At 42.8% G+C, this 24,751-nt stretch overlaps 1 protein-coding gene across 8 annotated transcripts in view; it reads right to left on the bottom strand.

Annotated features, from left to right (window-relative positions):
- LOC137384867 (uncharacterized) overlaps nucleotides 1–24,751 on the bottom strand; it is a 73,622-nt gene that overhangs the window by 21,787 nt on the left and 27,084 nt on the right. For 5 of the 8 annotated variants that reach the window (XM_068059474.1, XM_068059470.1, XM_068059475.1 and 2 more), the window contains exons 9-18: nucleotides 24,141–24,240; nucleotides 19,362–19,462; nucleotides 19,170–19,276; nucleotides 16,475–16,547; nucleotides 16,304–16,378; nucleotides 14,326–15,378; nucleotides 10,561–11,716; nucleotides 7,015–7,495; nucleotides 5,098–5,194; nucleotides 363–2,461 (exon numbers count right to left, since the gene is read on the bottom strand). In XM_068059474.1, the coding sequence (XP_067915575.1) occupies nucleotides 363–2,461; nucleotides 5,098–5,194; nucleotides 7,015–7,495; nucleotides 10,561–11,716; nucleotides 14,326–15,378; nucleotides 16,304–16,378; nucleotides 16,475–16,547; nucleotides 19,170–19,276; nucleotides 19,362–19,462; nucleotides 24,141–24,240 (5,342 nt within the window). The remainder of the gene's footprint in view (nucleotides 1–362; nucleotides 2,462–5,097; nucleotides 5,195–7,014; nucleotides 7,496–10,560; nucleotides 11,717–14,325; nucleotides 15,379–16,303; nucleotides 16,379–16,474; nucleotides 16,548–19,169; nucleotides 19,277–19,361; nucleotides 19,463–24,140; nucleotides 24,241–24,751) is intronic. The other 3 variants (XM_068059472.1, XM_068059473.1, XM_068059471.1) reach the window with 3 other exon arrangements.

Here is a 24,751-nt window from a genome sequence, read left to right on the forward strand (position 1 = left end):
TTATATACTGGAAGTCCAACAGCATCCTTAGCTAAGGCAAGTTTAGAGTGCGAGGAATAATTGGACGTAATTCAGATCTCAGTTTAAACTCATTACTTGTATATTGCCATTATAAATTCCTACATTTTCATTTATAATGGAAACTTGCCATACTGTAATTCCACTCTCCCACAAGTGGTGGCACTGCAGCATTTCCAGTGGCCGGAGGATGCAGTTACAACGCAGCAAGTTTGCATCAACAATTTTCATTATAGATGTCAGTATAGGAATATATAATGGTAAAGTCGGCAAGAAGCTGGTGCAGATATGAGATTTGTTTTCAAATACACTAGTAGATATAAAATAATGGAAAGTACCATTACCTTAATTTCCTTAAAGAATGGATCAGAATTTGTTTCACTGACATAAAACTTGTAAGTGCCTTTCCACGATTCCTTTACAACTTCATTCAAATTCTGGTGCAAGTCACTGCATAGCTCAGATACTAGGCACAGAAATGGATCAGTTCTTTTCCTCCCATCACCCTGAAGCTCTTCATATTCCTTATGCTTTACATTTAACAGCTCATCAGCAAACAAGGACCCTTTCTCCCCAGTACAGTGTTGTTTACTTGGCACCCTATCTGCTGGCTCAACAGAATGACAACTCATGACGTGAATTTGACTGCTCAGCCTTTTGTGACTATTCATGAAATTTGCATAATTTTTAGGTTTGTAAAATGCAAAACCTTCTTGTTGCCAGGTAGCATCTTCTCTATTAGTCCAATGTGGTTTTTGAGTTTCATTATACAAGCGCCCCCCATTGCTTTGGTTAGTCTTTTGGCATGATATCGTCACAGTCAACGGGTTTCTCCTCCCAATTACTCTCCCACTGGAAACTCTTTGGATATTCTTCCTCCTCAAAGCTGTTTTATTTCCATCCCTTGAAGATGAGACGAAACTTGTATATGGTGCGGTATTTGCTCTATTCACCAAATGGTTAAGATTCCGAGAAAAATTGATATACTCCAAGTCTAGAATTTTCTGAATCGGACTGATATTGCTAGAACATCTTGCGTTCCAGTTCCACTGTCCTAAATATTGAACTGCGCTCGTGGAGAAGCATTTCTTTTGCCAATTACAAAACGTCCTGGTGGTCCTTTCGGATGTAAATGGCCTATCAGGTTTCTGTTGCGCCTCTGCAGTTACAGTGAAGTTTTGGTAGACATTCAGTCTGCCAAAAGGATCCAGGATTTTAATAACTGGAGGTGCAGGGGCATCGCTGTCACTCATCTCCTCTACCATATTATTTTCTTCAAAGCCATGTGGGAAATAATTCAAGTCAACATTTCTCATCTGCAGATGCCCACTTCCTGTGCTCCATTTCTCTCGGAAATTTCCATGTTCTGAATCTGTATCGGAAAGACACTGTAATTTCTCTCTGTATGCTTTTCTTTTTCTTTTCCTCTTCCGACTACTTCCATTTAGACTAATCCTAGGCACTTTTTTGTTTTCAGAAAAGTCTCTAGCATCTGTCTGAATTTCAATAACTGAACCTTCTGAAAGGTCTCCAGGGGTAAAAGCAGATTCTTTGGAAACTTCACGGCCACAATTAGATTTTTCAGAAGCTGTGTTAAAGTTGTTGCCATGATTCACCATTTTAAATTCCTTCTGCTTTTGCAGAACACTCTGGTTTTCCACACAGTTTTGACTAGAGATGGCTTGAAGTTTTATCTGGCTTCGACATTCGTCACCTGGGGACATGCATTTCAATTTATCTGGAAATTCAGGATCAGAATTGCTTGTAATCTCTACCCATCCCAGCATCTTTTCAACACTGGTTGTCTTCCTATGTGTTTCTGTACCATCTCTGAGCAGCTGTATATCAGTACGATTTTCAACATAAGAGCAAGTGCTTCCTTGCACCAACGGCCCAGCTGTGTTGTCCAATGGATTGCTGGAACCCAAAGACCGGCTATAGTTGTATGTGATGACATTTGAAGATTCTGAAGTGTTTACAGTGTTATTATTACTTAGTACATCTTTTGCAAAAGGAAAGCTTTGCAAAGCAGCATCAACAAGGTTTACCCCACCTAACTTATCCTGTGGCACATGTCTTTCAGTTGCAAACGTGTCTTTGATGGTTCCCAAGTCTTCTGTGCATGATGTATTTTCAATATCCTCTGAAGCAGTGGGATGATCAAACCATTTGGTCTGAAGTCTGTTCTCATTGGAGTCAATCGGCTTTTGACAACTTCCTGAAGCACCTACATTGCTCGAGTTTGTGTTTTCTTCACTCTGAGATGGCTCCTGCACTGGCAACTGAATACCAAATACTTCTCTAATAACGGAAGATTGTCGAATGATTCCCACCTGACCATTTTCAATCACAAGATCATCTACGTTATTCGCACTTCTTGACTCGTCCGCAACAGAAAATGGGCATGTTGAAGGCTGCGCTGAGGAAGACTGGCTCTCCACTACTTAATAGGAAAACATACAGATTCAATTAATTACTTTGAAATGCCCATATATTATTTTTGCTTTTCTGTTGCTCATACAGAGTAAAAACAAAACAACTTTGTTCACTAGTCACAGTTGTTAGCCTCTATTTAACTCTGTTTCGAATGCTGTTACCATCCATTAGCACTAAAATCGTGCCTCGTCCATTAGAAATAGCCTCGTGAGACCCACCAAATCTATAGAGAGCACAAGTTACAGTAGCATAGTGGTTTTATTTAGTTTAGTTTAGAGATACAGCACTGAAACAGGCCCTTCGGCCCACCGAGTCTGTGCCGACCATCAACCATCCATTTATACTGATCCTACACTAATGACATATTCCTACCATATCCCCACCTGTCCCTATATTGCCCTACCACCTACCTATACTAGGGACAATTGCTAATGGCCAATTTACCTATCAACCTGCAAGTCTTTGGCATGTGGGAGGAAAACGGAGCTCCCGGAGGAAACCCACACAGACACAGGGAGAACTTGCAAACTCCACACAGGCAGTACCCAGAATTGAACCCGGGTCGCTGGAGCTGTGAGGCTGCGGTGCTAACCACTGCGCCTGGTTTAGTAATCCAGGAGGTGTGAACCAACGATCTGGGGACAAGTATTCAAATCCCACCATGGAAGCTGGGGAAGTTAAATTCAGTTACTAAATAAATTTGGAACTAAAAAACAGCTAGTATCAGTAATGCTGACCGTTTAACTATTGGATTGTTGTAAAAACCCATTTAGTTCACTGATGTCCTTTAGGAAAGGAAATCTGCTGTCCTTTAACCGGTCTGGCTTATACGTGACCCCAACTGCCCTTTGAAATAGCCGAGCAAGCCACTCAGTTAAGGGCAATTAGAGATGGTCAATAAATGCTGGCCTTGCTCTCGACACCCACATCCCATGAATGAATAAAAAGAAACAAGTGTCTGAGATTAGAATTACAAAACACAATTATGTAGAATTAAACAAATGAAATGCAGCACTGCACCAGAATTTTTCACTTCTGAATGCTGAAAGAATGCAGTTCGAATTTATACCATGAAGGAACTTTGACTGCATGGTATTGGCAGCATGTAGATGAGGAACGGGGGGCTGGCCAAAAGTGGAGTCTAGAGGCAATTGTGTGGTGGTGGCAGAAAGAGACACCATTGTTGGGCATGGTTTGGTGGCAATTGGGTAGCTAAGTAATAAACAGGGCAGGGCTGTGAAAACTGGCCCACCATGTGTGAAGACCAGAGTAAATTCAATGATCTGTGCTCTGTAGCGCCAATTCTTTAACCCATGTTCTCTTCAAGTGCACCTCCCTGCTCGGAGCATGGGATCAAAGAATTCACCCTTATAAATGAAGGAGAGTCAGCATTGCAAGCATTCACCTACAACACACACTTTCACTTCAATAAATTTTCATAGTATCAATATTTTATAACAGAAGTTAAACCTACATTCAAGAGCAAATTTACAAATTATTGCGAAGAACTGTGGACACACAATTCACTGCATATTGTCCTGGTGATCAAGGGACTTATTTTTCTCAACAACTAAGTGTTTATTCAGTTTTAAAGGTTACCCTCAGACTCATCCTGTTAGTGTTGCTGAACAATTTCAAAATGTTTTATAACAGAACTAGTCTGTTTGTTGTCTGTTTGACTTGTATCCATAACGAGCTATGGGACATCAAAATCTAGTAACTTTACAAAGACAGCATTCCATCACAGTAAACCACTGCTGCAGTTTTGTCTACAGAATCTTTGAAATATTACAACACAAGCCTCCAAATAAATCTCTGTCCTTGTGGTTCTCCTGTTTAGGAAAACCCATTCATTCTCTGAGGATCTCCTGAATCAAATGGCAAGTTACAATATGCATGTAACAATGGTTTATTAAAGTATCTTCATTTATAGCTTAGTTACCGCATGCAGCTTAGTCGCTTGACCACTGCATGTGTAATCACATAATCACAGGGAAATCATCATGGGTGTCATAGCCGCTGCTTAGCTATGTGGGGGTCTTTAAAACTTCTAGTTCAGCTGCTTTACATCCCTCATTCATGGGACAAATGTGGTGCATTGCTGTGTTCATAGCACTTGATGTACATCATCAAAGTATTTTGGAAATACTTTTAGCAATACTTTAAAAGGTAACTCACAAAATTTCAGTTAACCAGCCAATTGAAGATGTAGAAATTCCACAGGTAGTGTCTTGTTCTTTTAAGTAAATGTTGTGCTTTTGGTGCTCTTGCTAGACTACCCCATGAGTGTGTCGCCAACCATTTTCCATACATGAATTTTAATGGCTGAAAATTATGGGTTGCCCATGTACACTCCTCCATAACAAAAGTGTGCAACTAGACAATTTACTCTATAATCTACTCTTTGGTGTTTTTAGGCAAATAGCAAGGAATGGCTCAGATTAAAACTACTGATAGCCAGCAAACAATTTGAATTATTTTCTTCAACATGAACTTTAATGCTTACAACATATTAATAAAGCGAATTGTATATGGCACTAACATTCTTTTTAAAAATATAAATCTAATAGACATAACATTAACATCACAGCCTGTGTAAATGCAACTGTGCAGCAACATTCAGAATAGTGATCGATCCCAAACCTGATAATGGAGTTAATCTCTGATTCAGATTTTGCTCCTGGCTCTCATTTTCTAATCTAGCAGCACAAAAGTCATTTGTGGATTCCTGTTCACAGTCCTGTTTGTAAAACAAATAATTTAAAACAATTTACAACTGCCTGTATTACACATATTGCCGAATGGCCGCCTTCTGCGCTGTAACAATTCTGTGATTATTACACATTTTACTTCCTTACATCATAAAAACAATTAAACTCAGACATTATTGCTGGTCAGCTTCAATTTAAATTACAATTATGTACAATTAGATACTCTCTAATCCATCTTTTCTTCCCTTTAGCAATTAACTTTTATTGTAATCCTAATAAAGGTTAGGATTTTTACCCTTCGAACCTCCACCCAATTGCCCTCACATCAGTACTTTTCAAAGATATGGAAGCTGCTGTTACCTCTCACGTTATTCCATCATCTCAAAGGTTTCAGCCCAATTCATAAGCACCAGTAGTTTTACCAGTCTTCCTATTGCCTATAACAGTTTATATCATCTCATTTCAATCTACAGTCTGGGAAACCAAAAGGCTACAAAAAACTGGGTTTGTAACCTCCTCAGTGATCTCTGCCTTCCTTCAATTGTGGCCTCTGGCATATCCCCGATTTTCACCACTCCACCTTTGGTGGCCCCAACTCTGGAGCACCCTCCCTAAACTTCAGGGCCTCTCTAGCTCACTCTCCTCCTTGAAATTGCTCCTTAAAACCTACCTATCGACAAATGAGCAGAGAGAGTAGCTTTCTTTTCAGGAGGGCTAGCAAGTAAAAAAACAAGATGGAAGAGAGGTGGAAAGGTGCAGTCATAGACATCTTGAAACACCTTTGGAAAAGGGCTAAAAGAATTGGCTGCTCATGAACAATAAGTGGCTGAGGCTTCCTTTCAAAGAATTTACATTTAATAGTTTACTCCAAAAGTGGGGTGAATACCTAGAAATATTCTCACATCCTTCAGAGATCATGAAAACATCTGCTTTCAACTGGATTGCAAGACCCAAGGGTTTTCTGGTGTGGCGCTGATTAATTTGGAATATAGTCTGCTTCAGAGATTTTTTTCTAAAAGCTAGTTCTGTAGAGTCCCCATGAACAAGACAGTGGCATTCTCTATCTTAGTTAGCTAGCTGAAAACCTAGGCTATTTTGAGACTTATCAAATGCACGGTACAGAATTTTAGCTGCACCTTAGAAGCTATACTGAAAAAAATGGTTGCATCCTTAATAATTACATTAGATCAATAACCTGTCTGGAAAACAATATACAGTCAGTGATAGCTTTGCAGCCAAAGAGTTCTATGTTTTAAGTACTGTGCTGGGTCATCAAAGTAAGTGGACGGTATTGAAAGTACAGCAAGTAAACTTCAGTTTAAAGTCTACCTTTAGGGAGAAGGCAAGTGGTGTACCAATTGGAATATATTGGAGATTAACATTGAAGTGTATTATATACCATTTACCTGTTTGATCCAAGTCAAATCATTTGTTGGCACAGAGCCAGGGACTGGACCAATGAGAGAAAATGCCTAGTCGAGTTTTTTTTTGGGAAGAGAGGAGAATCATAAAGCAACACACGATAACATTTCAGTCGCAGAGTGAAAATTCCTGGGTCTCAGTATTGTTAAACTAGATATTAGGTAGAAACCAGTGTTATAGAGATTAGATTATAGAGGACACCAGCTCCAATTAAAAGAACTGGCCGCTGAGACTGAACTCAAGATAACATTTAGTGTAAGAACCCACAAACATGACACTCGGATTTTGCTTTTGCTCTATTAAAACCAGATTATACACTGTACAGTCAGTTATTACAAAGCACTAACAAAATTGAATGCGCTAATTCCCCAAGTCATATTTAGAAAGAAGCTTCAGATCATCCCTGATCAACAGGAGTAGTACTTACCTCCTCAGCAGCAATGTGTGCAGTGAGTGTAAGACCACCACTAGAATTTTGTGGTTCTGGATCTTTTGTATCATTAATGATGGCACAATCACTGTCCAGTGGACATTCTACCTCTGGTTGAGAACTGGCACAAGGGAGCGTTTCTCTACCAAATGGTATGTTGGTGTCACAAGAAGTGACAAGATTTGATTTCTTCTCAATCCTCTTAATTACAGATGAAATAATTACTCCTGCCGTTTGCAGCTTTTCTGATGTTGCTGACTCAGAACCACTTTCACTAAAGGCAGCCTCTCCAACTCTCGCCAGCTCTTCATGTAAATCTCCTCCAGCAGCAGCAGGGTCTGGAGTCTCAGTGTGTTCCTGTACCTGCCTCATTGAGGTCTGCAGCATCATACTAGATTTGGTATAAAAAAGTCCAATCCACATGTGAAGGATAAGCTTCACTTCCTTCATGGTCTCTTGGACAGTCGGATCCCAAGGCCTAGAAAAAAAAAAGGGAGAAAGAAGAAAACACATTACGAGCACAATTAACAGACTTTTCTTTTGTAGAATCCTGTGCAACCAACCTCTGAAGTTTCATAGGGGGACGGTAGCTTGGTGGTAATGTTACTGGACTAGTAATCCAGAGGCCTGGACTAATGCTCTGGGGACATGAGTTCAAATCCCACCATGGCACCTGGGGGAAATTTAAATTCAATTACTAAAACTGAATTAATAATGATCATGAAACTACCAGATTGTTAATTCACCAATCTCCTTTCACTGGAGGAAACCTGCCAACCTTACCCAGTCTGGCCTACACGTGACTCCAGACCTACAGCAATGTGGTTGACTCTTAACCGCCCTCTGAAATGGCCTAGCAAACCACTCAGTTGTATCAAACCACTACAGGAATAAAAAAAGCACACTGGGTGTACCTACACCACATGGACTGCAGGGGTTCAAGAAGGCAGTTCACCACCACGTTCTCAAGGGCAATTAGGGATGGGCAATAAATGCTGGCCTTGCCAGCAACGCCCACATCCTAAGAACAAATAAATAAAAAAAATCTCGGAAGGAAACCCAACCAAATTTACTTTCTCACAGGAGCAATCAACCCCATCCCTACCAAATAATAACATGATAATTTGGACAGTGGCAGTAAGAACATAAAAATAGGGGCAGGAATAGGCCATTTGGCCCCCTGAACCTGCTCCGCCATTCAATAAGATCACGGCTGATCTGATCGTGGCCTTAATTCCACTTTTCTGCCTGGCCCCATAACCCTTTACTCCCTTGTAGGTCAAAAAAATCTGTCTAACTCAGTCTTGCACACAGTCAATGACCCAGCCTCCACTGCTCTCTGTGGTAAAGAATTCCAAAGATTAACGACCCTCAGAGAAGAAATTCCTCCTCATCTCCATGTCAAATGGGAGATCCCTTATTATGTAACTCTGCACCCAAGTTCTAGATTCCCCCACAAGGGGAAACATCCTCTCAGCATCTAACCTTCAAGCCCCCTCAGGATCTTATATGCCTCACTAAGATCACCTCTCATTCCTCTAAACTCCAATGAGTAACAGGCCCAACCCACTCAACCTTTCCTCATCAGATAACCAGTTCATCCCAGGAATCAGCCTACTGAACCTTCTTTGAACTGCCTCCAAAGCAAGCATATCCCTCCTTAAATAAGGTGACCAAAATTTTACACAGTACTCTAGGTGTGGTCTCACCAATGCCCTATACAGTTGTAGCAAAGCTTCCTACTTTTATACTCCAGCCCCCTTGCAATAAAGGCCAACACTCCATTTGCCTTCCTAATTACTTGCTGTACCTGCAAGACGGGCCAAAGGGCCGTATAACTCTATGATTCTATGACAGTAACGCTGTGGAGATTAGACACTTTGAGGGCGGTATTTAATGGAGGTGGCGGGGTCTTACCCACTGGCAAGTGTCCCGTGTGGCCTCTTTGCAGGAAGGCCCAATGCATTACATGCCAATCAGGCACTTATCTGGGCAGCAGCGGGCCTACCCCGGGATTAAGGACCACGTGGACAGACGACCTGCCCACTGAGAGTTGCCAGCCAGAGACCAGTGCTCTTTTATTCAGTAGTGCCACCGGGGAGGCGGTGGCTGCCATCGGTAATGCACCCTCCCAAGGCCCAGGATCACCGATGGACCAGGCCACAGCTGAGTAATGGCAAAAGGGGTTTCGCAGGGTGGGGGTCACAGGGCAGGGGGTTGTAGAGGGTCGGCAGCAAGGACAGTGGGGTGACTCTCAGCAGGTTCCCCCCTTCCCAATGACAGTGCCTGATCGATCAGGCACTGTGCCTGTGAACGAGGGACCCCACTACCAACCCCCACCCCCTGCCAAACCGCAAGCAGCCAGCAAGCAACCCACGTAGGTTTACTCATCGTGTTCCCTGTGTGGCGACAGGCCCACCCACCGCTGGGCTTATACTGGCGGCGGGAGGAAGGGGCCCTTAATTGGGCATTAATTGCCACTTAGGGGCCTCAATTGATGACGGGGTGGGCACAAGATGGTGCAGCATAAAATCCAGCCCATAGCAACTTTAGAGAATATCTGCTACCATGGTCACTAGTTAAAGAGCATGAACTTATCAATCAACTGCCATCTTGGTTGTTGCACTTGCAAAACTAGTCAGGTCCCTTGATGGTGTAAAGACCTGTTGGGGTTGAATAGTTTATTCTTACACCTGTTTCACCATTCAATTAGATCATGGCTGATTTGCATCTTAACTCCATCTTGGTTCCATAATCCTTAATACCTTTGCCCAGCGAAAAGCTATAAATGTTTTATTGACCCCCAGCCTCAACAGCACTTTGGGGGACAGAGCTCCAGATTTTCACTACTCTTTGCGTGAAGAAGTGCTTCCTGACATCACCCTTGACCTAGCTCTAATGTTAAGGTTTCAAGGTTTCCTGAAATTGCTTCCTTGGACACTGAACTCTCATTCCACCACACTGGATTCTCTTTAGACTCTCCTATGTGCACTAACCCTTAGTACTACACTTTTTTAAAAAACTTTGTCTTTCATCATCAATAAATTTTCAAACTGCCGAAGTCAGATGTTGTAGACTAATTTTATCAAACTGCACTCCCAGTGAAGAGCCTCCCCTTGCGGGAATGCACATCAGAATGTTGCACGCATATTTCACACCATCATTCGTTCATCAATGGACAGGAAGTCATGGGTAACGTGTGCCTGAATTCTCAATATCCGCTCCTGTCAGGCAAGGCTGTGCTCTGGGAGAGCAATTTCATCAAAATACCCCTCTTAATCTGCACTTTATCCACCCCACGCAAATATTCTTGACATGCAAAGCTACTTCATGTGTAACGTAACTAAAAACATTTAACATAAATCTCCAAACTTGTGAAATACAGCTGTACAATGTATATAACTACAGAGAAATTAAAATAAACGTTACTTTGAGATCTTTATCTGTTAAAAACGGAAGCACACTCTTGCAAGTCAAAACCAAAGACAACTAAAAACCACTGTTGCATTACTTCCTCATTTCCGAAAGCTTTAAGCAACTTACCCATGTAGAGCCCGATTCACAGATTTCTCTAGTGAATCATTGGTATACTTGCTGTCCCACTGGAACAAATATGGTCCTTTCCATTGAAATGTCACAATTACGGTGTCCTTTTCCTCATGTATGCTGCGAGACTGTTGGAACTCTTCATCAAACCTGCTCTGTGTTGAATCAGCCAAGGTATAATCGGCTCTCTGACCATATTTTCCCATTGCAATATTATTCTTCTGTGGATCTGGTGTAGAATTTGTAACATTTGTCCAACACGTGTCTTCACGTCTGAAAGGTAGCACTCTTCCAACTAATGTTCTTTCCTCATCCTTGGAACCAACCTCAGGCTGCGACAGCGAAGTATGGATCGTGTTTTGCACATGCAATGCAGCCGGGTATCTCTCTGCATGCAGTGATGTGTACTGACACACCTCAGTCTCCTTCTCAGACAGCACAGGGTTAGCAACAGCTAAGCACGTGGGTTCTCTATCCCTCGGTGGCCGAGAATATGAATGGTCTCCCAAGGCGCGAGAACTGTGAGGGGTCGTTAAAGATCGGTGAGCCAACTCCTTAGGTACTCTAGTGTGAGAATTACGCACATGCGACGTTTTGCGGTTAGAGAAAGCTGAGGCTACACAAGAAAGACTTGCTAAACTCCGAGATGCAGCAGAATTGGATGGCTGACTTTCAGAGAACTCGCTACTTCCTTCTTGGTGGCTTTCTGCTACAAATGGCATTATGTTTTGTACCCATAACTCTCTATTAGGCGAACAATCACTGCGATTGGCAAGCAAATTAGGACAATGATTTAATTGCCTGCTGTTCCCAACAGAACCAGTCTTATTGGAAGCAGACATTCCAGATGCCTGGTGCGACACCATAGTGTATTTCTGTTTAGGTTTTGCTACTGCTGTGATAGAAGAACTAATTGCAAGATCAGCAAGAATATTTAGTGCATCTGTTTCTCCTATATTGGTCTCAACACCTTCTTGTGATACCGGGCTTGCCATCTCTGGAGTTTTCTTTGCACTTAACCTACTTGAACCAGTGCCTGACGACGGGGGATGCAGGGAGGCAGGCTCATCATCAACAAAGGCATTTTCCACAATGTTCCAGGTACAGACTCCATATCTCGTAACCTGCTCCGTGTTTACTCCTGTAACACAAACTGACAGGTTTAAAAAGTCAATCGCAATAAGATGGATGCATAACCATCTATATACTAAACAATTGAATCATACATCAGAGAGGGAAATACAATTGTTTTTGGTGAGGCAAGTGTCTAACACATATGGAAGTCCATCACCATGCGCAGCCTAGGTTTCCAAGTGCCATGCTCGAAAGTCAGAGTTATACCGCACAGAAACAGGCCCTTCGGCCCATCGTGTCCATGCCAGCCATCAAGCACCTATCTATTCTAAACCCATTTTCCAGCACCTGGCCCATAGTCTTGTATGCTATAACATTTCAAGTGCTCATCCAAATATTTCTTAAATGTTGTGAGGGTTCCTGCCTGTACCACCCCTTCAGGCAGTGTGTTCCAGATTCCGAACACCTTCTGGGTGACAAAACTTTTCTTCAAATCCCCTCTAAACCTCCTGTCCCTTACCTTAAATCTATGCCCCCTGGTTATTGACACCTCTGCTAAGGGAAAAAGTTTCTTCCTAGCTACCCTATCAATGCCCCTCATAATTTTGTATGTCTCAATCAGGTCCCCCTCAGCCTTCTCTGCTCTAAGGAAAATAACCCTAGTCTATCCAGTTTCTCTTCATAGCTGAAATGCTCCAGCCCAGGCAACATCCTGGTGAATCTCCTCTGCACCCTCTCCAGTGCAATCACATCCTTCCTACAGTGTGGCGACCAGAACTGTACACAGTACTCCAGCAGAGGGTGATGGTCGAGGGTTGTTTTTGCGATTGGAAGCCTGTGACCAGTGGTGTACCACAGAGATCGGTGCTGGGACTCTTGCTGTTTGTAGTGTACATTAATGATTTAGACGTGAATACAGGAGGTATGATCAGTAAGTTCGCAGATGACATGAAAACTGGTGATGTCGTAAATAGTGAGGAGGAAAGCCTTGGATTACAGGACAATATAGATGGGCTGTTAAGATGGGTAGAACAGTGGCAAATGGAATTTAATCCTAATAAGTATGAGGTGATGCATTTTGGGAGGACTAACAAGGCAAGGGAATGTACAATGGATGGTAGGACCCTAGGAAGTACAGAGGGTCAGAGGACCTTGGTGTACTTGTCCATAGATCACTGAAGGCAGCAGCACAGGTAGATAAGGCGGTTAGGAAGGCATGTGGGATAATAGTCTTTATTACCTGAGTCATAGAATATAAGAGCAGGGAGGTTATGATGGAGCTGTATAAAACACGAGTTAGAAAGTGGCCTGTCACTTTAAAACAATCACCATGTCTTGCAACAGTGATTTGCCTCATATTCTCTGCCCATTAGGAATCTGGGTATAGAGCTTCCTTTGACAGGCACTTGGGTCCTACAAAACCGGAGAGGACCACACTTTTCAATTGCTTCATCATGCTTCAGCTATACAAAGCCCTGGTCAAGCCATACATGGAGTTACTGTGAGCAGTTCTGGGCACCACACCTTAGGAAGGATACACTGGCCTTGGAGGGAGAGCAGCATTGGGTTACGAGAATGATACCTGGACATCAAGGGTTAAATTACAAGGAGAGATTACACAAACTAAGGCTGCATTCCCTGGAATTTAGAAGTCAGATGAAAGGTCACAGACCTGAAACGTTAACTCTGTTTCTCTCTACACAGTTGCTGTGAGACCTGTTGAGTATTTCTGGCACTCTCTGTTCTCATTGCAGAGTTCCAGCATCTACAGTATTTTACTCATTTAAAATTCTCATCCTAGCTTTCAAAACCTTCCATGGCCTCACCCCTCCCTGTCTCTGTAATCTTCTCCAGCCCCACAACCCTCCGAGATCACTGCACTCCTCTAATTCTGATCTCGACCACCCCCAATTTTGATCACTCCACCATTGCTGGCCACGCCTTCAGCAGCATAGGGCCTAATCCTCTCTGCCTCTCTATCTCTCTTTCCTCCTTCAAGATGCTCTTTAAAACCTAAATCTTTGACCAAGCTTTTGGCCATCTGCCCCAATATCTCTTTATGTGGCTTGGTGTCAAATTTTGTTTAACAATGCTCCTGTGAAGCGCCTTGGCATGTTATATTCCATTAAAGGCGCTATATAAATACAAGTTGTTCTCCTTGGCAAAAGGGGTTCAGATAGTTTCAAAATAGTTGAGATGCTTTCAAATTTTTTGGCCCCCCCCCCCCCCCCCACCGTTGAGCTACACTCTGATTGAATCTAAATATGAAGAGTTGAGGACAAAGTGAAGAGCAAAGGCAGGTGATAAACAGAATATCACATGCCATATTTTTGAGTTAGGAGGACAATCCCTCACAATTTCCCCCTCCTTTTTTCTGTGAATTGTGTGCTGATTACGGAAGGGATATTACTGCTGGGGAACGGGGTACAGATAGGTCAAATAAAAAACGCAGATTTTGCAAATATATCTATAACTGTTCGATCTTTTAAAATGAAACAATTACTTTTCTTCCCAAGTAAATTTCTACATCCCTGAGGCTTATCAGAAGCATTGCTCCAAATTAATTTTATTAGTACAAGGAGATGGATTATTATAATTGTCACCAGAATACAATGCCATCCCAGGATATACCAGTGTGCCTTATGGCAGTGGTGGGCAGGAAGGAACCTATCTAAAATTTCCCCTTACCAGTTTGACCACGTTGTTTGGTCAGCTTTTCCGTCGCAATCTTCTCTGTGCCTTTGCAGCTCCCGACTGCTTTTCCTGTAGCTGAGCCTCGTTTGGAATCCATTGTAGAAGGCACTCCTGCCGCTTTAATTTTCTTTTTGTTCATGTGCGTTGGGGTAGGCGGTTCCGTGGAGATACCTTTACCCGACTGAACCAGAGTCCTTTTATTATTGCGAGCAGACTGCGACCTTGTGGAACATCCCTGACTCTTTGAAGCCGCACTGGCTGCCCCACTGCTGGCTGCACAACTGAGGCTTCTGAAGGTTCCCAACATTTGCGCTTTGGCACCCAGTTTGTTTGATACACTGGCAAGCAATGGCCGAGCTGCCTTCTTTTTCACTTTGTTAGCACCTTTACTAACTGCCATAGACAGAGTTGGTGTGCTGACTGGATTAGCTCTTCCCACAGTCTTGCACAGTTCTCCATTTGTTTGGCTCCGTGCTGTAGCCCTACACTTCATTCCATGCCATGGAGGCGTACTCACTGCAGGCAAGCTCATAGGCACGCTATCTTTTCCTTGAACCATTCTGGGTTTAGAAATCCGTTTTTCGCGTGGGAGCGCAGCGTTAGGGGGCTTTGGTTCCAAAGCATGAGAATGACACAAGACCTTATGCCTGGCACCAGAGTTTAGACACAACTTGAGACACTTCTCCTGAAGTTTCAAGATGGTTGATACAGGAAGTATGTAGCTTGCAGGGTCAGTAAAGTAAGGAGAAAGTTGGGAGATTGTCGTTCTCTGGCAGTCTCCAGGAATAAGTGGCTCTCCTTTGTTTAATGCAGCACGGGCAGTAATTGGAGGGCCCCTGTCTGCGGTAACATTGGAACTTGTGGATAGCTCTGGAGTCATTTTAAAGTATTCAACGAGGTGATCCTCAACCAATTTGTTCCGTGGAATCACCGGAGCACCAGGGGATTTCAGAGCTTTTGTCACAGCATAGCCAATACCGGGAAGAAGTGGAGTTATCCTATTCTTGAAAAGTGAGCTACCTTGTGTGCGGGTCACCCGATTAATTTCTGCATTGGCGAAAAAAGCAACATTATGCAAAAATACTGAAAACATATCATTAATATCTTTTTTGAAAGACTTATTAATAGGAGGTATTCAAATAGCTCAAACTAAAAAATAAACATTAGCGTTCCAATTATCTAACTGCTTATGTTTACAATAGTACACTCCTTTCACCTCACAAAATGCTACCAATCTATATACCGTTCCCTACAGGTGAGCCAGCCAGGACACAATGATATTCGGACCACTCCATGAGAAGCTCTCCTAGTGGCTCAGTTGGTGAAAGCCGAAGGCACATAAAGCACACATTAGAATACAGATCTGTGCTGATCGCAACCATGCTGATCAAGGAGAGGAGGGGAACAACAACAAAAAAATGTCAGGGCTTCCTGCTCCTGATCGCTAACTAATAAACTACTACTGGAAAGTGTGGGGTATAAAGGAGGACAACATCGGGCACTTGGGCTCTAATATTCCTTCCCCCTACGGTTCAAAGACCAACCAACACTCACAGCCTAGGCTTACAGGTGAAGAAACCCTTAACTGCACAAGACATAGGTGATGACTGGCACCTGCTAAACTGCATCGTGCCAGGAGATGATATTTTCAGGAGAGCAGCGGCAGATGAATGGAGAGGAACAGGGCAAAATAAAGAGTCTTCTTCATAGTGAAACAATATTGACCAAAGCTATCAGCTGAATTTTGTCATGCTATTTTTGTTAGGTGGGTAGTAAATGTACAAACCCATGCTGTACAAGGATCCACTTCAGATGATCAAATAAGAGTTTAAAAATGATTGACTGATTTCACAAACCATTTTTAACATCACCATTAAGGGGCTTAAAAATAGCTGATGTTGTTTGATGGTCCTTAAGAGGAGAGAAAAGGTTTACCTGCAGTATAGTGAGCAAAAGTAAAAATAGTTAGTACCTTTAAGGTGAGAAATTCTTGGTGCTTTGAAAATGAACACAGCTTGTACCACATTGTGAATAGACTTGCTGCTTCCTGCATGACATGAAACAAAATGCCCATTATTGTAAAGAAAGGTTTCCTTAATTCAGTTATACAAACATTTAACTTGTTCATTATTTATATACTTGCCTCTGGTAGAACTGGAAACAGAATCAGTGAACAATATCAGTAGCCCCTGATCGTTTAAGCATTTTACAATTGCCTGGGGGAAAAAAAACATACACAGACTTGGAATTTCAGTGGGAATGTAAGCATTAGAACATTGAAAAAGGGGCCAAAAAGTTATTCGAGATGAACAAGACCTGTAGTTAGATAGCACCTTTAACATAACAAACTATCCCCGGCATTTTGAGAGGAAGAAACAGACACTGAAACTTTTAACAATAAACTGTATACACAACTCAGAATTGTAATATAATATCCAGTTTCTCTCCACATATTCATCTGAGAAAAGCAGTTTTTTTGTGTTTGTTCTGAAATATAGCAAGGCCTTCCCCAATGCCATTTTCAAATGGGAATACAATAATGTAAAAGTCTGCCGTGTTTATCTTTTATCAGCCTCCAACGATTTGGGAGCAGAAGTTGCTGTCCGGCTAGAGTCTGCAATTCCACTGATAACACACTGTTCCTGATGTGCTTTAGAAAAGATAAACAACAGACTTCATTCATGTTACGACCAGGTATGAAAGGTGTCGAGGGGTCTTTTATTGTCTTCATCTGGTCTTACTGCAACAGGGTTTAATTTTAAACATGCTGTGTTTTGAGCTCCCCCTTTGGTGAATCCTTGTTCACCGCTTTCCCATTATAAGGCAAAGAAATTAGCACAAACAGGCTTCCTTGGGTTTAAAAAAGAAAAGGGAAATTTATTAAACCTTAAACTTAAACTCTAATACTGTTAACACCTACGGATGTACAACGCACCCATGCTAGCATACACATGCGATACACACATGCAAATAGGGACAGAAAAGAGCAGACGAAAAAGAAAAGTAGAGGTTTGAGGCAATATCAGAAAAGTTTCTTGTTTACTGTGCTTCGAGCTCACAGTAGTCCTTTTGGAAGTAATCTTGCTTTTCATTGGGGCCCAGTATTCTTCTTAAATCTTGTTCACTGTAGGAGACTTTTTTTCTCTTCGGGTTCATGTGTCTTCAATTCCGTGAGAAAGAGATGAGAGCAGACAGGAGAGAGGTGTTCTCAGTCCAGGAGCAAACAGCTTTCTGCCTTTCAAACACTCTGTGGCAAGTTCAAATTCAAACAGCCAGTTAGTCTTGTGACTAAACTAGTCTTCCCAGGTCTTCTGTGTATTGGAGAAGCAGGGACCGGGTCCTTTGTTCCAACACGGTCTGCTAGTGTGAAAAAAAGGTCTTTCCGACACGGAGCCTGGCAATTCCTCGTGATAGGCCTGCTTTTCTTCCCAGCAACATTTTTAAGTTTTTAATGTTCATGTGGCGAAATAATGTGTGCCTCATTGTTGCCAGGTGGGGGGCCTGCATGACATTTAGCATTTAAAACAGGAGAACTTTACTGCAGGAGCATGGTACTATCAATGTAAACTGATTAGCCTCACCTAATATCCAACAGCATTTAGTCTAGAGTTAGAATCATACAGCACAGGAGGCCATTTGGCCCTTTGTGCCTGTGCTGGCTCTTTGACAGAGCAGTCGTGTTTAGTCCAATACCCCTGCGTTTTGTTCGTAACCCTGTAAGTTCCTCATCCTGAAGAACCTGTCCAATTTCCTTTTAACATTATTTACGGAATCAACTTCCACCTTCTTTTCAGATCCAGCATTCCAGATCCCGATAACACTCGGTGAACAAAATTCTCCTCATCTCCCTTCTAGATCTTTTGCCAATGATTTTGAATCTATGGCCTTTGGTCATTGACCCACGTGCCAATGGGAACAGCCTTTATCCATTTACTCTATCAATGCTGCTAAGCATCATGAAAATCTCTGTTGGGTCACCTCTTAACTTTCTCTGTACCAAGAAAAACACCCCTAACTTTTCCAACCTCTCCTCATAACCGAAGTCCCTCATCCAGTTGAGAAGCTGCTCCACGGATCACTGCTCACATTTCATGGAAGCAGATGGTGTACACTCGCCAGCTTCTATCCAGTGTCCTACCTACAGGGAAATCATCCTCTTTCTTCCTGAATCAGTTACTCCCGCAAAATTCAATAAGGACCAAAATGGGGAGTGTGTGGGGAAGGGACTCCTGCTCCTTCTAAAAGCAATCTACAGGAGCTCAATGTTGCTAACCTCTGGGAGAATGTTTCAATTGGTGCGTCAGAAGGAAACGAATGAGCAGTTAATTTGTGTTTCGTTGGTGCTGCTTGAGAGCAGGACACAGAGAATGTGGAGCTTCCAGCTACATGGAGTGGTTGAAGCAGATAGCACTGACGCATTGAAGAGGTGGTTTGATGAGGAAGAAGGGAATAGAGGGATATGGGGTTGGGCAGGGGGGGAGGGGGGGGCGGTGCTGGATGTACATGTGTGGGGTGGGGAGTGCTGAAGCGTGGTAATAGGAGTGAGAGGAGGCCCGCCATGACTTATAAACACCAATGTAGACTAGTTGGGGCCAAATGGCCTTTTCCTGTGCTGTAGCACAAGATCCTTTACTTCCATCTGAGGTGGCAGACAGGGCTTTAGTTTAACATCTGATTTGAAACACAGTAGCTCCAACAATGCAGCACTCTCTCAATACTGCTGTGCCACCTGAACTCAAACCTTTTGAATCAAGAGGTGAGAATGCTATCATTCATCCATGGCTGATCCCACCAAGTGCCTTTAGTTCACAACAAATACAAATGTGCTCAATTCTTACCAAGTTCTTTTCCCTCATTTCGTCTATTAAAGGACCCAGCTGAGGAGCTTTTCCTTCTGTATATTCCACCAGTTCATACCAGCTGCAATAGAAACCTTCCAAACAAACTGAGACAAAGTAGAAATGATGGATCAGTTTATCAGCCAAACATTTTTTGTGGCTTCACAATTGGAGCAAATCAAATTTAAATACCTTCTTTAAGTTTGTAATTTTTTCTTTCAAAAACTGCTCGTGGCAACTTGTGTTTCAGTTCACCAATGTTCATAATATATTCAATTTTAAGCTTTGTTGGTCTGAAGAAAAAAGGTACAATAGATGAAAAATGGAAATATTTAACAGAAATAATGCATAATTTTTAAAAAAAGCGATCTGTACTATTTGTTTTGTGTTGCAATATATTCACAAATTGCACAGCCCTTTTATCTATACTGCAACACTCAGCCTTGCAATACTTTGTATTTGGGTAGGGGCGGGGGGCGGTCACAGATGTCCGCCTGTGGAGGGCTTGTGGGGGTGGCGAGATAGTGGTAGCTGACATTGATTCCGATCAGTCAGCTCAACAAGGGGTCTAGGCTACAGGAGCTGGATGTGGAGTCAATGAGTGATTTCAAAAGGAAATTGTATGGACACATGAGAGTAATAAACTTGCAGGGCTACAGGGATGGAGCAGGGCAATGGGACTGATTGGACTGCTCTACAGAGAGCTGGCATGGACTCAATGGGCGAAATGGGCCTCCTTCTGTGCCGTTATGACTCTTTGCCTCAGCAACGGGATTGGCAGTGATGACTGGGTCCAAAAGACTGGGCTCACCCTTGCAGCCAAACCGCTCCTCACATTTGTCCGGACAGACTGAAGGTGTGGAAAAGGAATTTTCCATCAAAATGGAAGGTATGGTGGTAAAATGAACAGTGGGAAACATTTAAAGAAACAATTCAAAGGGTTCAACAAAAGTACATTCCATTTAAAAACAAAAACTCATCAAGCAAGACCCATCCATGACTCACTCGGGAAGTTAAGGAGAGTATTAGACTAAAACAGGCTTACAATGTTGCAAAAAAAAGTAGCAAGTCTGAGAATTGGGAGTGTTTTAAAAACGAGCAAAGGGTCACCAAAAGGTTGATAAAAAGGGAAAAAATAGAATGAGAGTAAACTAGCCAGCAATATAAAAACAGATTGTAAGAGCTTTTATAAGTACATAAAAAGGAAGAGAGTAGCTAAAGTAGACGTTGGTCCCTTAGAGGCAGAGACAGAAGAAATCATCATGGGGAATGAAGAAATGGCAGAGGCACCAAACAAATACTTTGTGTCTGTCTTCACAGTAGAAGTCACGAGTTCAATACCAGAAATAGGCAGTAACCCAGGGGTTAAAAAGAGTGAGGAAATTAAGGATATCGATATCAGCCAAGAAAAAGTATTGGAGAAACTGGAGACTAAAATCTGACAAGTCCCCAGGACCAGATGGCCCACATTCTAGGGTTCTAAAAGAGATAGCTGCAGAGATAGTGGATGCGCTATGATTTTCCAGAATTCCTTAGATTCAGGAATGGTCTCATCAGATTGGAAGTTGGCAAATGTTACACTGCTTTTCGAGAAAGGAGAGAGAGAGAAAACAGGGAAATACAGGCCGGTTGGCCTAACATCAGTCATATGAAAGAAGTCTTAACATTGCACTTGGAAAAGCACAGTATGATTAGAACAAGTCACCATGGTTTTACTAAAAGGAAATCCTGTTTAACAAATTTATTAGAGTTTTTTGAGAATGTAACTAGTAGGATAGATAAAGGGAAACCAGTAGATATAGTATACCTGGATTTTCAAAGGGCATTCGATAAGGTGCCACATACAAGATTAATAGGCAAGATAAGGGCTCATGGTGTTGGAGGTAATATATTAGCATGGAGAGAAGATTGGTTAATAGACAGGAAACAGACAGTGGGCCTAAATGGGGCATTTTCAAGTTGGCAGGCAGTGTATAGTGGGGTGCCGCAAGGATCAGTGCCGGATCCTCAGCTATTTACATTCTATAGTAATGACTTGGATGGAGAGACAGAGAGTAATGTATCTAAGTTTGCTGATGATACAAAGCTCGGTGGAAAAGTAAGCTGCAGGGACGACATAGAGAGGCTGCAAAGAGATATACTCAGGTTAAGTGAGTGGGAACAAGATGGCAAATGGAGTATAAAAGGTAGGGAAGTGCGAAGTTGTTCATTTTGGTCGTAAAAATAGAAAAGCAGAATATTTTTTAAAAGGTGTGAAACTGTTAAGTGTTAATGTTCAGAGAGACTTGAGGGTACTCGTACAAGAAACGCACAAAGTTAACGTGCAAGTGCAGCAGGCTATTAAGGCGGCAAATAGCATGTTGGCCTTTATTGCAAGGGAATTAGAGTACAAGAATAAATAAGTCTTACTAAAATTGTACAGGGTTTGGTGAGACCGCACCTGGAATACTGTGTGTAGTTTTGGTCTCCACATTGAAGCAGTGATATACTTGCACTGGAGGTGGGGCAGCAAAGATTTACTAAATTGGTCCCTGAGGTGAGGGGGTTGTCCTATGATGAGAGGCTGAATAAACTGGGCCTCTATTCTCTGGAGTTTAGAAGGAATGAGAGGCGATCTAATTAAGACATACAAGATTCTGAAAGGGCTTGATAGGGTAGAAGCTCAGAGATTGTTTCCAGTGGTCAGGGAATCTAAAACATGGGGACACAGTCTCAGGATAAGGGACGAATCATTCAGAACGGAGATGTGGAGAAATTACTACACTCAAAGGGTTGTGAATCTTTGGAATTCTCTACCCCAGAGGGTTGTGGATGCTCCATTGTTGAATACATTTAAGGCTAGGATAGATAGATTTTTGGCTTCGCAGGGAATCAAAGGATATGAGGAGTGGGCAGGAAAATGGAATTGAAGCCCAAGATCAGCCATGATCGTATTGAATGCTGGAGCAGGCTCGATGGGCCACATGGTCTACTCCTGTTCCTATTTATTGTGTTCAGTACTGTACTGGAGAGTCAGCCTTGATTTTAGTGCTTAAGCCCTATAATAGATTTTTACATCCTTTCAAGAAAGGAATCTTACAAAAAGAGAATTAGAAGGCATATATAAGAACAATGCACAAACACACCAATGTGCCAAAGATTTCCACAAATACCAATTATCTCTTCATTATGTCATATTATTATTTCTGATCACTGTGACTCTTTTCATACATGAAACTAACTTCTTACTCCTACCAGGTGCAGCTCAGTGTGAGGAGGCTGCGAGGTTGGTGGCTGGCTCTATACCCAATAGGACCCTCATAGACTGAGGTGGCATTTGTCTCAGTGATACTAATATCCTTGCAGCACCTTGCAGGTTCAATGCTGATTGGGCCCACTGCAGGAGCTCCACCTACCCCGTGATGGTACTGGAGGGGGTTAGATTGACACAACCATACAGTCACTACCATGGAGTATCAGCAAAGCTGCTCTCATTCTTTCCAGCCTACTTGTACTGGGCACAGCAGGCTCAATTTGGTTAATGATCTAAGCAATAACAAACCAAACAGTGCCAAATAAGGCCTGAGCTTGGGTGGTCGAGGGAATCACTGGAAACAACGATCACCTTTAGAACCTCCTCATCGTGTCCTCCTGTTGAAGCTGTTTGCTGGACTGCCACACAGTTACCAGATTGATGTTACATCAAACTAATACTGAAGAGCCACTTAAATGTCCTTAAGGCACTGCTCAATGGATCCAAACTGTCGGCCAGCAGAGCACAGGACCCGGCTGATTTCCTGCCCTCCCCAAGATGCCTCAGGACAGCCAATCAGCACCCGGCAAAACTCTACTCAAAAAGCAAAAGCAGAGGCAGTGAAATTCCACCTGCGCAGTTCACACTTCAGGAGCTTCTTGGAAAGGTCAAGCGAAAGAGGAACTGGGGAGAGTATATTATGGGGAAGGACGTTACACTCAAGGGGAAAAAACCTGATCTGGAGATGCCCAAAGCAGCAGTACATCAGCGTATTGCCTGGCAGGTATTTACACTATGGCAGTGGCAGGAGCCCCAAGATCAGCTTGCCCGCCTCTCACAGCCAATAGGGAATTGTGTTTAGTGTGAGGCAATTACAGCTTGGTAGTCCATCAAATGCAGATTCTGACAGAATTTTCCAACTAAAAGTAACCCTGTTTTGCTCCATACCCTTAAACCAGAGACTTATTCATATTAGATATTCAACTATCAACAACAACTTGCATTTATATAGCACCTTATGTAGTACATAGGAACACAGAACTTAGGAGCAGGAGTAGACCATTCGACCCTTCAAGCCTGCTCTGCTATTCGATGAGATGGAATGCCACCACCTGCAACTTCCCCTCCAAGCCACAAACCATATTGACTTGGAACTATATCGCCATTCCTTCACTGCCGCTGGGTCAAAATCCTTTCCTAACTCCCTTCCTAACAGCACTGTTGGTGTACTCACACCCCAAGGACTGCAGCAGTTCAAGAAGGCAGCTCATCACCACCTTTTCAAAGGCAATCAGGGATGGGCAATAAATGCTGGCCTAGCCAGCGATGCCCACATCCCACAAACAAATAAAAAAAAAATCATGGCTGATCTAGTTGCTGTCTCAATTCCACTTACCTGTCTGCACCCCATAACCCTAACTCCCTTGTCTATCAAAAATCAATCTAACTCAGCCTTGAATAAATTCAATGACCCAGACTCCACTGCTTTCTGGGGAAGAGAATTCTACAGACTAACGACCCTTTGAGAGAAAAAAATTTCTTCTCATCGCCGTCTTCAAAAGCGCATGCCCCACTGTCCCAAGGCACTTCACAGGAGCATTAACAAAATTTGCCATCATTATCACATAAGGAGACATTAGGGTGGGCAACAAGAGATAGGTTTTAAGCAGCGTCTTAGAAGAGAGCGAGGCGGAGAGGTTCAGGGAGGGAATGATGAAGGAACAAAAGCACAGACTTACAAAATAACAGGCATCAATGGACTGCCATTCGACTTCAGAGCGACACTGATCACTTTGTCTTTGTTGATAAGTTGTCCTTTCCAAGGATAGTACTCCACTGCTAAATATAAAACAGTCGAAGTTAAAGCCAATGCAGATTCCTGAAAACAGATTTTCATATATGCACCTATACATCACACCCGTGTAACAGTCCAGATTGCCACAAGATACGCTGGGAAAAGAAAAAACACAAAGGGCTGAATTTTCCTCGCAGGCCTCAAGACCCTGCTGTCAGGCTCAAATGGGAAGTCAGAAGCCGCCCCAAAATTGGCCAATTAGCGGCCAGAGGATGGGCTCGCCATCCAATTAAGGACGGTGCATGGGCTCTCGAAGCTAGAGGGGCAATGGAAGGCACAGAAGCTGGCTTTTCAAAGAAAGGTGAGGGAGAAGGTGCCTCACGGTGAAGATGCCCTCTCTCCAACTTTCTTTTAATTTGCAATTTTAAAAAAAGCTCTTAGCAGCCAGGCCACCGTCATAGAGGAACTGTCCGCTGCCAGGAAGCCTCCACTAGGCAGCTGGCCTTGGCCCTGATGCCTCGGGGCAGACGGGGGGGGAGGTGTGGTGAGAAGAGG

This window comes from Heterodontus francisci, chromosome 27 (genome assembly GCF_036365525.1).
Source record: "Heterodontus francisci isolate sHetFra1 chromosome 27, sHetFra1.hap1, whole genome shotgun sequence".
In the NCBI taxonomy this organism is placed as follows: Eukaryota; Metazoa; Chordata; class Chondrichthyes; order Heterodontiformes; family Heterodontidae; genus Heterodontus; species Heterodontus francisci.